General features: G+C 38.4%; 2 protein-coding genes across 5 annotated transcripts in view; one reads left to right on the top strand and one right to left on the bottom strand.

Annotated features, from left to right (window-relative positions):
* The window catches only part of LOC106529519 (perforin-1), an 11261-nt gene extending 7418 nt beyond the window's left edge, over positions 1-3843 (top strand). The window contains exons 2-5 of the mRNA XM_014024972.1: positions 282-831; positions 909-1047; positions 1115-1326; positions 2806-3843. Of these exons, the coding sequence (XP_013880426.1) occupies positions 299-831; positions 909-1047; positions 1115-1326; positions 2806-3667 (1746 nt within the window). The 5' untranslated portion in view covers positions 282-298 and the 3' untranslated portion in view covers positions 3668-3843. The remainder of the gene's footprint in view (positions 1-281; positions 832-908; positions 1048-1114; positions 1327-2805) is intronic.
* Positions 3844-5258: 1415 nt separating this feature from the next.
* The window catches only part of LOC106529520 (glycine-rich cell wall structural protein), a 19715-nt gene continuing 11610 nt past the window's right edge, over positions 5259-13363 (bottom strand). For 2 of the 4 annotated variants that reach the window (XM_014024973.1, XM_014024976.1), the window contains 14 exons: positions 12060-12122; positions 11927-11974; positions 11772-11828; positions 11262-11315; positions 11068-11100; positions 10953-10988; positions 9821-9865; positions 9656-9682; positions 9505-9564; positions 8871-8945; positions 8598-8630; positions 6837-6875; positions 5929-5985; positions 5259-5510 (listed from right to left, as the gene is read on the bottom strand). In XM_014024973.1, coding sequence (XP_013880427.1) covers positions 5506-5510; positions 5929-5985; positions 6837-6875; positions 8598-8630; positions 8871-8945; positions 9505-9564; positions 9656-9682; positions 9821-9865; positions 10953-10988; positions 11068-11100; positions 11262-11315; positions 11772-11828; positions 11927-11974; positions 12060-12122 — 632 coding nt within the window. In that variant the 3' untranslated portion in view covers positions 5259-5505. The remainder of the gene's footprint in view (positions 5511-5928; positions 5986-6836; positions 6876-8597; positions 8631-8870; positions 8946-9504; positions 9565-9655; positions 9683-9820; positions 9866-10952; positions 10989-11067; positions 11101-11261; positions 11316-11771; positions 11829-11926; positions 11975-12059; positions 12123-13363) is intronic. The other 2 variants (XM_014024974.1, XM_014024975.1) reach the window with 2 other exon arrangements.

Consider the following 13363-nt stretch of genomic DNA (forward strand, 5'->3'; position numbering starts at 1 on the left):
GAGGATGATTCAACCACTCAACCACTAGATGTCGCTGAAAACAACAAATCCCACACACTGTGCCTTTAAAGCCAGGAATCTGAAAATATGATTTGGTCAGTTTGAACAAAATTGACTTAATCCTCATTTCGATGTGGTGGCTCACATTTGTTTTGAGGAAAGCTCTACATCCACAACCTGTTTCAGGTTATCATCTGTAAAATTAACTGAAGTAAAGCTGTTTCATTGTGGCGGCCATCTTGAACRGGCTTGACTCATTGTGTTAAACCTTTATTTTTCAGAGTGCATCATCTTCAACATGATCCCGTTGAGTTTTTCCATCTGCATGGGCCTCCTTCTGTTCTCCCCTCAGTGCACGGACCAGCTGTGCACAGAGGGGAAAGCCAAAGAGTGTCAGGAAGCAGAGTTTGTTCCAGGGTCTAATTTAGCTGGCGAGGGCTTYGACATCACCAAGATGGAGCGTAAAGGAGCGTACGTGCTCGACATGAACCAGTGGAGGCGTAAGGATAAAACCTGCACCCTGTGCAGCAACCCCTACGTGGAGAACAGGAAGCAGAAGCTGCCCCTGTCCGTGGTGGACTGGAGGGCCAAGCAGTCCTGCAGCGCTTCAGTGTCCTCCAAACTCCACAAATCCAGCGAGTCCCTGGTCAGCTCCAGCTCCTCTTCTGTCGAGAACAACTGGAAGACGGACCTCGAAGTAGAAACTCAAGACAAAAGCGGGTCCGTGATGCTGGCGGGAACCCACTCCAAGCTGGCGGAGTACTCCATGGAGAAAACAAAGGACGACAAGTTCAGCTTCGCAACTACCAGCATGTCCTGCGAGTACTACAGGTACGTCTTTGTTTTATTTTCGCAYAAAACGCAGAAAATGCAAACCTCACAGGTTTGTCTCTGCCGTCTGGAAACAGCTACAGGGTGATGGGCTCTCCAAAGCTGCACCGAGAATTCAAGAAAGCCTTGAAAAYGCTTCCCAAGATCTACTCTCCAGAATACAAGCCGCGGTTTTACAAACTCATCAAAGACTTCGGCACGCATTTCGTCACCAAGGTGAGTTCACGCTGAGAAGAAGCACAGCGGGGAGGGACGGTGAAGCTGAACGTGTTTGTGGTTCCAGGTGAAGCTGGGCGGAAGTATCGATTCCGTCACCAGCGTCAGGCAGTGTGAGGCCAGCCTGCAGGGCCTCAGCGTGGAGGACGTCCAGATGTGTCTGGAGGCCGAGGCCTCCATTAGCATCAAAGCTAACGTCAAGACGGAAGCCAAGCACTGCAGGAAGGAAGAGAACAAGATGGAGAACAAGAAATCTTTCTCTGATCGCTTCACTGACAGGTACAAATATCTAATCTGTCGTGTTTTATTTATAATCTCAAATCTACTCTCAGCAAAAAGTAGTATGTGCAAGTATCGTGTAAGTATACTAATTTTAAACAAATATGAATGGATGTATATATAAAGAGTATACGTTCAGTTAACTTTTTATGTACTTACCTGAGACATACTTAACCAAAATTTTATCTTACACTGTACTTGGCTTTTACTAAAAGTATAATAAAAGTTTAAGTATACTTAGTCTATACTAATGTTTAAACAAACATTTGGCCAAGGTAGACTTTAGAAGTACACTAAAAATACATTTTCACACAGACTGGTTTATTTGTAGTATATTTCAAAATTTAACTAAAAGTATACTTAGAAGATTACTTTCAGTATACTTCTGATTTTACTTTCATAAACCTATTGTGGCCCAATTTAGTCCTGGAAGTATACTTGTTAGTAAACTGCTACTATAATTGTAAATAAAAGTAAACTTAGGGAAATACACTTTTACATACTTTAGTATACTTAGTGACACGTACTTATAGTGTACTTCTTTTTGGTAAGTTGATATACTTAAAAAGACATAACAGTATTAGGAGTAGACTTTTTATAAATTAAAAAAATTAGTACAAAAGTATGAAATCAGTACATTTTCTAGTACAAGTGCATGGTGTCTAGTATACTTGATATAAAACTTTTACTCAAGTGTAGCTATTAAAGCGAACTTTGAGTATACTAATTTTTGCTATCCTTAAAGTTTACTTTATATAAACTAAAAATGTCCCAATTTAGTATAAACGAGTAATAAATTAGTATACTTTCTAGTACACTACAAGTACATGGTGCCTAGTATACTTGATATACTTAAACTTTTACTCAAGTATAGCTATTAAAGCGAACTTTGAGTATACAAATTTTTGCTATCCTTAAAGTTTACTTTTTATAAACTAAAAATGTCCCAATTTAGTACAAACGAGTATTAAATTAGTATACTTTCTAGTACACTACAAGTACATGGTGCCTAGTATACTTGATATACTTAAACGTCTACTCAAGTGTAGCTATTAAAGCAAACTTTGAGTATACTAATTTTTGCTATCCTTAAAGTTTTCTCTTGTGTTTTATTTATAATCTCAGATTTACTCTTAGCAAAAAGTAGTATATGAAAGTATCATTTAAGTATTCTAATTCTAAACAAATATATATATGTATTTTTCAGTTTACTTTTTATGTACTTACCAGAGACATACTTAAAGTTTACTTTTTATAAACTAAATATGTCCCAATTTAGTACAAACGAGTATTAAATTAGTATAGTTTCTAGTACACTACAAGTACATGGTGCCTAGTATACTTGATATACTTAAACTTATACTCAAGTGTAGCTATTAAAAAGAACTTTAAGTATACTACTTTTTGCTAAGGGTAAAACAGTTGATTTTCAGATTGAGGTACTTGGTTTTGGTTGTTAAAAGTTAATTTCTTTCACAGATTCACAGAAACAAAGGGAGGCATTACCACAGAACCAGACCTCCTGTTTTCTGCAGACAAAAACCCGTCAGCCTACAAAGAGTGGCTGAACTCCATCCCACAAAACCCCGACATCATTTCCTACACGCTGGACTCGCTCCACGAGTTGGTGCCGGTCAAGGATCCGGCCAGGAAGAACCTCCGCGCCGCCATCAGCCACTACATCCTGGAGAAGGGCCTGTGGAGGAACTGCAGTGAGCCCTGCAGGACCGGGATCAAGAGCAACTCCAAGGACTCCTGCGTCTGCCAGTGCCACAACGAACAGGCCGTGAATTCGGACTGCTGCCCGACCCGCAAGGGCACGGCCCGGGTCATCATCACAGTACAGAGGGCCGAGGGTCTGTGGGGGGACCACACCACCGCCACAGACGGTTTCGTGAAGGTGATCCTCCCCGATAACGAGGTGCATCGTACCCGTGTGATCCAAAACAACAACAACCCACACTGGAACGCAGTTTTTGACCTGGGCTCCAGGGACCTGACCTCTGGGAACACGGCCCGGTTTGAGGTTTGGGACGAGGACAGCGGCTGGGACAACGACCTGCTGGGAGAGTGCCAGAAGATTTTAGTTTCCGGTATTAACACGGATGTGTGCCCTCTGCAACATGGCCGACTTTACATCAAATGGGAGGCCAGGTGCGCTCCAAGTCTGACGGGAGCTTCCTGCACCGACTACAAACCCTCCCCCATGACGAAAAGTCTTAAGGACGTGTTCGTTTCCCGCCACGCTCAACCCATTCCAAAGGAAATGCTGGTGAAGATGGGCGTGTTTGTGGACGAAACGAATTCTCCGAGAAACCAGAGTCTGACTCACAAACCATGATTTAACGTCCCGACATACTGGGCACCGTTTGTAGAGCAGCTTGTGCTAAAAGTAACAGCAACACTTTTTCACATTTAGATTTAATGTTTGAAATAGTAGTGTGGACTTTTTAAAATCAACTTTTAGCACATTCAAAGTGTTATATTTAAACGTTAAATCTAAATGGTAAATGCAAATGTCACACATTAAATTGAAATGCTAAGTTTTAAACATAAATGTTTAATCAATGCTAAATGTTAACTCTAAATGTTTATTCAACGTTAAATGTTAAATCTAAATGTCAACTATTAAATCCAAAAGCTAAATGTTAAATTTTAAACAAATGTTTAATCAATGCTAATTGTTTCATCTAAATTTTAAACTTAAATGTAAAAACTAAATGGTAAATGTTAAATCCAAATGTCAACTATTAAATCTAAGTGTTAAATCTTAAATATAAACTTTAAATCTAAATGCTCAATCTAAATCCTAAATGTTTAAACAAAAATAGATACAGACCAGATTGGCAGGTGCACAGGTGCTCACAATGAACGGTGATGTGCAGGTGGTGCTCCGTCGACAGCAAAAGCAGGATAGACAGGTAGGCAACTCATTTAATGGCTGGTCCATTCTTTTATTAAAGGACCTTTTACTTTTTACCTTAAATCTTGGTGTGTAGCCTGTCTTTCCATTGTTTAAACAAAAATATTTAGCTAACATACAAATTCACATGTAGATTTAACGATTTGATTTAAAATTTATTATTTAAATTTAACATTTAGATTTAATATTTGACATTTAGTTWAAAAAATTTAATAATTAGATTTAAAGGGGATGCCTTGTGTATTTACCAAGCACATAGCTCAACCCTTTACCACAATCAAGTAACTATGCTAGCTTTAGTTCTGAAAATTACAAACTGAGGTTTAGGGTGGAGCTTTGTACAAATAGGTGGAGCTTTGTACCAGCAAGCGTTTAAACAGCTCCACAAGTCTACCACGAGATTCAAGAATTTCACATTCACGAATGAATCAAAGCAACACTRTTTTTGATGATAGAATGACATGATGTAAAGCTAAAAAAGGGCTGATTTTGAACAATACCCCCACTTTACCATTTGATATTTAGATTTAATATTAAGATTTATATTTAGCTTTAACATTTAAGTTGAACCATTTAAATGTGCTAAATATAACTAGAAAATTCACGACTTTTACATTGAAGCGAAAAGTGACGAAATTTCGCTTTTACTTCACTGTTGTTATATTTTTAGCACAAGCTGCTTTAAAAACGGCACCTCATACAGAAACATCCAGGTTAACGAGGCTAAATGATTATTATCTGTTAATTTTAGTTCAAACTAAAGCAATTATTACTGTTCATTTATTGAAAATCTCTTTATCTATTGTATTGAATGCTTAATAATTTTTGTATTTTTGTCTTATTTATCCAAAATAAAAGCATATCATCTCATGTGTCTGTCATCTATTGTCTWGTCACATTTGTTTTTGGTCAGATTGCGTTGCCAGTTGTTTAAAGGAAGTGGCGAAGCTTCCTGTGAACGGATGAGGTTTTGTTTCGTCCTTGAAGAGAACACGCGTCGAGGCATTCGTTTTGACTCAGAAGCTTTTATTGAACATCACAGGACATGATAATTTATTGGTTTAAAACTGACAACACGTTTATTTTCTGTTCAATGCTAGTCTCCAGTTTCAACTCGTTTTGTGAGAAATACAGGTGTTTAAAAAAATACAAACACAACAAAAGCATAAAACACACTGAAAAACAAGCAGGTAAAATGATTTACACTGCAAATATAACAGGAGACGATCCACCCAAAAAGGTCCACRTCACCCTGATTAACCTGGTGAAGAACAGACACATGAAGGACAGCGTTAGAAAGTTATCATTCTAAGTTMTCTGTTAGCAAAATATMTTATAAACTACTGGACAGATTTTAACAAAACTCTCCCAAAGTAATAACTAGATGAATGTCTGCAGCTGATAACTTCTGGAGTCGAGATGTTTTGGAACCACGTCAATTCAAGATGATTAACACAAAAATGTCTCTAACTCTGTTAAACATGCAGATAATGAGCTAAAGCTTGACGAGGTTGTAGCCGAGACTTCCTCAACACAAGCTGCAATATTCTGTCCTCATCATGGGATAATTTCAGTCTAAAACACGTCATTAACAATGGCGGGCGATATGCATTCTTTCAAGGAATTCTAAGTCTTTAATTATTTAAGGTTTTAGTTGGATCAGCGTCCGTYATTCTGACCTTTGAACCCGTTTCCGAGGGCAGCATTCACGCCATCATATTTCCCAGTCTGCTCGCCTGTGAAAGTAAAACAACTCAGATTTAAAGTGCCTGTGACATCAAAYGTTTGTAATAAATATGAAAGCATGTTTGGAAAGGTAACATTGACAACAYACTGTAAAAAAAGATTTTACGCAGCTGAGATGAACAGTTGTTGAGATATTTACATGTGAAGTAACAGGAAGTGATGTCAAAGGGGAATGTCTGAATGTTAACAGCACTGGTACAAAGGCTGACAATGCAGACTGTAGAGAGGAATCTGATGTTTCTTTAGATTATTTTAATTACTATAATAGACAGATGAGGAAGAGTCAGAATTCAAACAATATTGTTTAATGGACAAAAACCAGTTTTATTTCTTGAAGAGTTCCCCTTTGATGTCACTTCCTGTTTCACATTGTCTGAGAAAAGTTCAAAGGAAAATATGTCAATTATGAGACATAATGTGTAAAATCCTGTGTATTATACCAAGTTTATTAAATATAAAAATGTTTTCTTTGACGTTTTGTATTTCATGAATATGCATGTCACAGGCACTTTAAATCTGAAAAATAAAAAACAAAGTTTGACAGATTCCTGCAATATAAAGTCAATTTCAGACAAAGCACAAATTTTATAGTTAAGAGTTTATTGTTTTTTGACAAACTTTAAACCCTTATGGTTTTACTGAGGGAGGAGTTTTAATGTTTGAACAGTGTTYACGTGAGCCTCATAGACTCTGACACCACTTCATAAATAGAAATGAAAGCTACTGCGCAGCGCCGTGTGACACGACRCAGGTGTTTAAAGACACAACCGAACGAACACATCAGAAGCAGCAGCAGAGCGAGCTGGAGTTGATCGTGAAAGAGGAAATGTCGGTTTCTTACCCAGGGCATCCTGAGTCGCTCCAAGCTGCACACCAAATCCTTCACAGACAAAAAGAAACAGAAAACATCATTTAGGACCAACCAGGAAATGATTTTATTCATTTTAAACTCCGTGGTATTCAAACTTTCAAGTCGATCCCAATCAAGATGGCCGCCAAAGTCAGTCAGTTTTACARATGTTGAGCGAACATCAGTAGCTGAGAGTTATCTCTAACACTATGGTGCGGTATGAGGGCCAAACTTAAGACCAYTGAGAAACCAGTGGTTGCTACATCCTTGTAGCAGGAGGCTATATCTAAGCCAGCTATTGATCTGAWTAATGATRGGCCGGTATTGCTAACAGAACAGCCGGCACCGCTAACTGAGAGACCAGCGCTGGTGGATGAGAAGACTATTCATTGCATATCCATACTAGTTGCTAGCCTCTCTGATGCTAACACCAGTCTATCATGCTAGTTGGTAGCCTCTCTGACGCTAACAACTATTCCATGCTAGTTGCTAGCCTCTCTGATGCTAACGCCAACTTATCCATGCTAGTTGATAACGCCAACTTATCCATACCAGTTGCTAGCCTGTCTGATGCTAACGCCAACTTATCCATGCTAGTTGCTAGCCTCTCTGATGCCAACACCAGTCTATCCATGCTAGTTGCTAGCCTCTCTGATGCCAACACCAGCCTATTCATGCTAGTTAGTAGCCTCTCTGATGCTAACAACTATTCCATGCTAGCTGCTAGCCTCTCTGATGCTAACACAACTTATCCATGCTAGTTGCTAACGTCAACTTATCCATGCAAGTTGCTAGCCTCTCTGATGCTAACACCAACTTATCCATGCTAGTTGCTAGCCTCTATGATGCTAACACCAACTTATCCATGCTAGTTGCTAGCCTCTCCGATGCTAACGCCAGACTATCCATGCTAGTTGCTAGCCTTTCCGATGCTAACACAAACTCATCCATGCTAGTTGCTAGCCTCTCTGATGCCAACACCAGTCTATCCATGCTAGTTGGTAGCCTCTCTGATGCTAACAACTATTCCATGCTAGTTGCTAGCCTCTCTGATGCTAACGCCAACTTATCCATGCTAGTTGCTAGCCTCTCCGATGCCAACACCAGCCTATCATGCTAGTTGCTAGCCTCTCCGATGCTAACGCCAGATTATCCATACTAGTTGCTAGCCTTTCCGATGCTAACACAAATGAACAGTCTTCGCATTTGCCAGTGCAGGCCTCTCAGTTAGCAGGGTCAGCTGCTCTGTAAGTGGTACAGACCTGTCATTAATCAGCTTCATAGCTGAATTAGGAATAGATATAGCCTCCTTCTACAAGGATGCAGCAACCACTGGTTGTGCAACAGTCTTTATGTTGGTCCTCATACTGYACCATAGAACATATATTTTGAGTGCAACAGGTTTGCTCAAAACCTTGGCATTAAAAGTTGCAGTCGTTCCTGTTTATCTGTTAGCAAAATATCTCTTGGACAATTCGAAAAACACTTCAGTAAATTTACAGATATTGAGCTAAAACTTAGCGCGGTATTAGCGGAGTCATTTAACGCACAACAAATATTGAAAGATCTTGCAAAATTACGCAAGAGTTGTTTATAATTTTATCTTCAAAGTTTAACCAAAAATTAGCTACAACATTGTCTTTTCTCACTGTAAGACAGTGGTTCTCAAATATTTTTATTATTTCCCGTCACAGAGAAAGAAAGAAAAACGRCATCACGTCTGCAAACAGACATGATTGCAAATGAATTTACCTGTTTGCCGAGTTCCATATCCTGCAGCAGCTCCTAAAACCAAAGCATAGAGTTTAACRTTTTAGAGAGGTTTTAAATATTGTCTGCAAAAACTGAGCAAAGAAACCACCAACAGAGCTCATTAATTTAAAAAAAAAGTGTGACTTTTGTTTTTGACCTTAGTGTGATGCTGTCTGGTTAGGAAAAACCAAACCAACACCCCACAGAAACAACCTTTTTTTCCATTCAGCACAGAAACAAAGTGCATTATCACACATCGTCACATCATCTCACCGTATTTACTGGCGCTTTTGCCTCCTTCAGCACCGAGGCTGAGTTGCTGGGTAGAATACGGGTAGCCTCCGTTACCTGAAACATCAACAATCATATGGCACATTTCAACAACGGKGCGGCTCAAAGTGCAAAAGCATAGAGAAGGGTGAAAATTAAAAATCACAGATGCAGGATTATAAATTTGTTCCTTCAAAAGCCGCAGCAGACAGGACCATTACCCAGCAGTTTTATGGGGCTTTTGTTTGTAAATTTGGTGCATAAGCAGCTTCTGCACATTTGTTTTTTTGACCCAGAGTGTTCGGTGCTTTGCAAAACTGGTAACAATATTTTAAAATAATTGTCTGTGAGCGACAGGAAGTCGGTGCAACGACCCAAAATGAGCTCAGAAAGCTGTGAAGTTCACAGCTTTGAGGTGGGGAAACTTGTTGCTTTCGCACGGTGTGAACCAGAACTTTTGCATCTCTGTTAACGAGCAGCTCTTACATGAAAACGATGAGTTATTCCTGTCTCCTGGCAGCAGTTAAAAACCTCATTAAACAGATAAATGAATCACTGTGGTGCAGTTGGTCATCTGTGCTCGCTCAGGCCTGATTCAGAGGTTGTGGGTTCTCATGAAGCGTGTCGCAGCTCCTACCTTCCAATCCTGCAGGCATCACCGGAGCGTTCCCGTATGGCACCTGTGCAGCTCCAGCTCCTGAAAGAAAACAAGACCTCTGACCTCCTGACCTGCACGGTTCGGGTCGTGCATTCAAAGACACTCACAGGGTCGTTTGGGAATCACTCACCATATTTGCCACCAGTTGAGTCCAGTCCTGCGTTAAGAATATAGGAATAAGTGAGATGAAAGTTTCATCAGGAAAAATGTTTTCATGCATTGATCTCCAAAAGCTCAATTATGTTTCCAGAGTTAGTTTTATAAATTTTCCATGTCTAGTTTTATCAGTTCTTACCGTACGCCCCCTGGACCGGTCCTGCATAGCCTCCTGTGCTCAGAGCTGAAACATCAGAAAAAAAAAACATGCAAATCAAATGTTTCAGGTTAAACAGGTCACTGATTATGAAGGAGAGACAATAGCTACACCCAGTGGATATGAGACCTCAGATGTCATTTTTTTTTACAGATTAATCCCTGTCAGCAGCAACATCAGCTAAACCCTGCAGGGTAATCAAACTCTAGCTCTTGTTTTCTGTCTGTTTATCGCAATCTGTTTCTATAATCATTTTTACTGATTTACATTTTGTTAACATTATGCTGCCTTTAGAATTTTTTTAGTTTCTTATAGACTTTAGCTAGCATTTTGCTTCCTTTTCCTAAAAGTTTACTACTTGTACCTAGCATTTAGCTATTTTTTGTTAGCCCTTTGGTACTTTTAGCTGCTGCTCGTTTATTTCTAGTATTAAGTAACCTTTTTGATACTTTAGCTTTTAGCTAACAGTTTGCTACTTTTACTTTCAAGCTATTTTTATGCCTTTAAGTTTTTGTTTCTTTTAGCACTTACCTAAAATTTTCCAAATCATTGAAGAACTTTTTGCTTTTAGCTAGAATTTTACTACTTTTACATAGAATTTTACTATTTTTAGCTAGTACCTGTGTAATTTTAACTAGAAATTCGCTACTTTTAGCTAGTCTATGGGTACTTTTAGCTAGAATGTTACTACTTTTAGCTAGTTCCTGGGTACTTTTAACTAGAATTTTACTAATTTTAGCTACTGTTCTTTTCTTTATACTTCTAGTAACACTTTTGCTAATTTAGATCTTAACCTAAGTTTTTGTTGCTTTTACCTTCAAGCTATTTTGCAGTTTTTAGCTTCGAACATTTTTTTGTTTCTTTTAGCTCCTATCTAGCATTTTGGTTAACATTTTTGCTACATTTTAGTTAGTATTTTAACAAACAAGTTAACTTTTTTAGCTATCATTTTGCTATTTTTGTGTTTCAGCAGCTATTAAGCGCTCAGCATTCTCACTACATTTGTGCAAAAAAAGCTTTTACTCATTAGCATTAGGTCTAGTTAGCATTAAGCTGATTACTATTCAAGAAAACAACCTTGAATTCTTTTTTCCCCTGTTTTTGATGCACTCACCAGCTCCGTATCCATCATGGTACCCATTCCCGTAACCTGTTGAGATAAGAGCCGTCATGCTGAAACATTTCAAAGACTAAAAAATATCAGAGTTTTGTGCTCGCATGTCAGAAACCTTCAGACAAAGTTTTTGCACCTGCATCTGCACCTGCAGAGGAAACAGAACAAAGTCCCTCAAAATGAAGCCTGTTTGAGTTGAACATCAGTGGCAGCAGAGATGATTTTAACTTTTTGAGTTCAGGCAGAAAATATCTCCTGTTCTCCATGAATCAAAATTTGTATTTTTGTGTTTTTATATTGTTTACTTACCAAAGCCGTTACCTGCCATGGCACCAAGGTATCCTGTGGCTCCATCACCATAACCTGTGATTCAAACATTTTGTAACAAAGACTGTTTAGTTTGAGAAAAACTTCATTTTCTTTTTGACATGAGACTTCATTCATATCAAAAGAAACTATTTTTCTGTACCCACAGGTTAGAAAAGAGCGTTTCAGTCTCTGTTTGTACAATTTGTGTGTTCACTTATTTAAAAGTGTTATTCTTATTCACCACAAGAAGAAATAAAGCTTCTGCTTTAACCTTTAAACAAAGATGAAGAGAGACTTTGACTCAGCTTGTTGATCTGTAGGTAAATGATGAGTTTACAAGGCAAAGCAGAGGGAGCGTCTGAGTGTACAATCTGAATATTATTTCTTTAAGTGTATCTCAGAGACGTTTCTAAGAAACTTGTTTCCAAAGTTTTAACAGAAATGTAACATTTTTAAAAGGCAAGCAACAAAAGTTAAAAGCAATAAGGGGAAAAAAAAAAACAAGCTCACCTAGTGATTTCTCTGGAACAGCCTGGGGATACCCACCCTGTCCGAGGGCAGCAGCAGCTAAAGTTTACATTTACACAGAGATGTTCATACGCATCATTAAAAACACTAAACTCAGCATCATTTCTAAAACAAAGGAGGAAAATCTGAAGACTAACCACCGAGTTTTCCTGCTACACCTCCCAGGTAGGCTCCCTGTCCAAGACCTGTGAGCGAAACAAAGGGAAACTTCACCAGGTGTGGTTTTCATCTACAGCAGAGCATCGTCTTTTAATGACGCCGAAACATCACCTGCCCCGTAGCCTCCAGCTCCAAGGCTGGCGCCCTGGTAGTTTCCTGCCCCGCCGATATAACCTGCGGAAAAAACACAACAGAAACTCAGCAATTTATTGTTTTCTTGACTCCTCGTACTCTTGTTTTTTTTTTTCTCCATAAAGATGCCTGGGATGATGCCGAGGCGATGATCCCGTGGAGCACTAGAACAGAACTTTATAATTAAAATCAGCTGAAACACACTTTGTGCACCACATTTAACACAAACCAGGAGATATGCATGATGTCACTGAATCACATTAACCCTCGATTTTTATTTTAACTCCATGATTTTTATGTTTTTAGTCTCAGAAGTCAAATCAAGCTCTCATAAGCTGCATCAAATTCAAATTTTCAACATAAACAGTAGTCGTACACAGATGTACCTCCAACATTTTTATTCCACATTATTCAGTTTGATAGTTGCGACTGGCTTTTCTGCAACAACTTTTTTATGGTGTCTCATTGACTTTAACCCGAAACTAAAAAGAAAAAGATAATAATAAGAAGAATGAGTGGGAATAATAGATTAAAATTAAACTGACCTACAATAAAATATGCAAACAAAAAGTGAAATTAAGAAAGACATTTAGGGCTGTTCTCATAACTGAATGGACCTTTTCATGGATTTTGTTTAGCGCCGCACAGTGTCCATCATTACTGACGATGGTGGACAGGAATCAAACCTTGTGCAGCTTAAAGCGTTTCTTTTGGTTCATGAGGACCAGTGTCTAATCAGAAAAAAGACAAGCTTGTCCAGAACTTTTACGCTGCTCAAATGTTAGGATTAGTGCCTAAAAAGCAATCTGGAGATAACAAATAGAGGTAAGGTTATAATGTGCAACAATTTCACTATAAATATAATGTATTAATTATTATAGCAGCTCTCAATATCAAAAATGAATTGCCAGAGAAAATCCTGGTATACAGTGATCAAATTAACAGCATTATGAGCAGTGGGGCTGGATAATAAACATATAATCTACATATAATCTGGAACCGGACCTATCTATGATTCATTAAATGTGGAATATAAAACATCCTTATTGGCTGCACATCCAAGTTTGCCTAAATAATAATTTAATGCATGTGTTTTTGTTTTAATGGTGGCCTGCATCCTTCTACATGGTGTATATTATTGATTTGATTTTAATTTATTGATTCAACAGGAAAAGATTACTAAAAATCAAGCCTGACTCAGCATAATTGCTGTTTTACAGCAGGCTCCTGTTCTGCAGCACATAAACACTCAGAATTACAGCATCACAATCACATCATTATAC

This window comes from Austrofundulus limnaeus, unplaced genomic scaffold (genome assembly GCF_001266775.1).
Source record: "Austrofundulus limnaeus strain Quisiro unplaced genomic scaffold, Austrofundulus_limnaeus-1.0 Scaffold450, whole genome shotgun sequence".
In the NCBI taxonomy this organism is placed as follows: domain Eukaryota; kingdom Metazoa; phylum Chordata; class Actinopteri; order Cyprinodontiformes; family Rivulidae; genus Austrofundulus; species Austrofundulus limnaeus.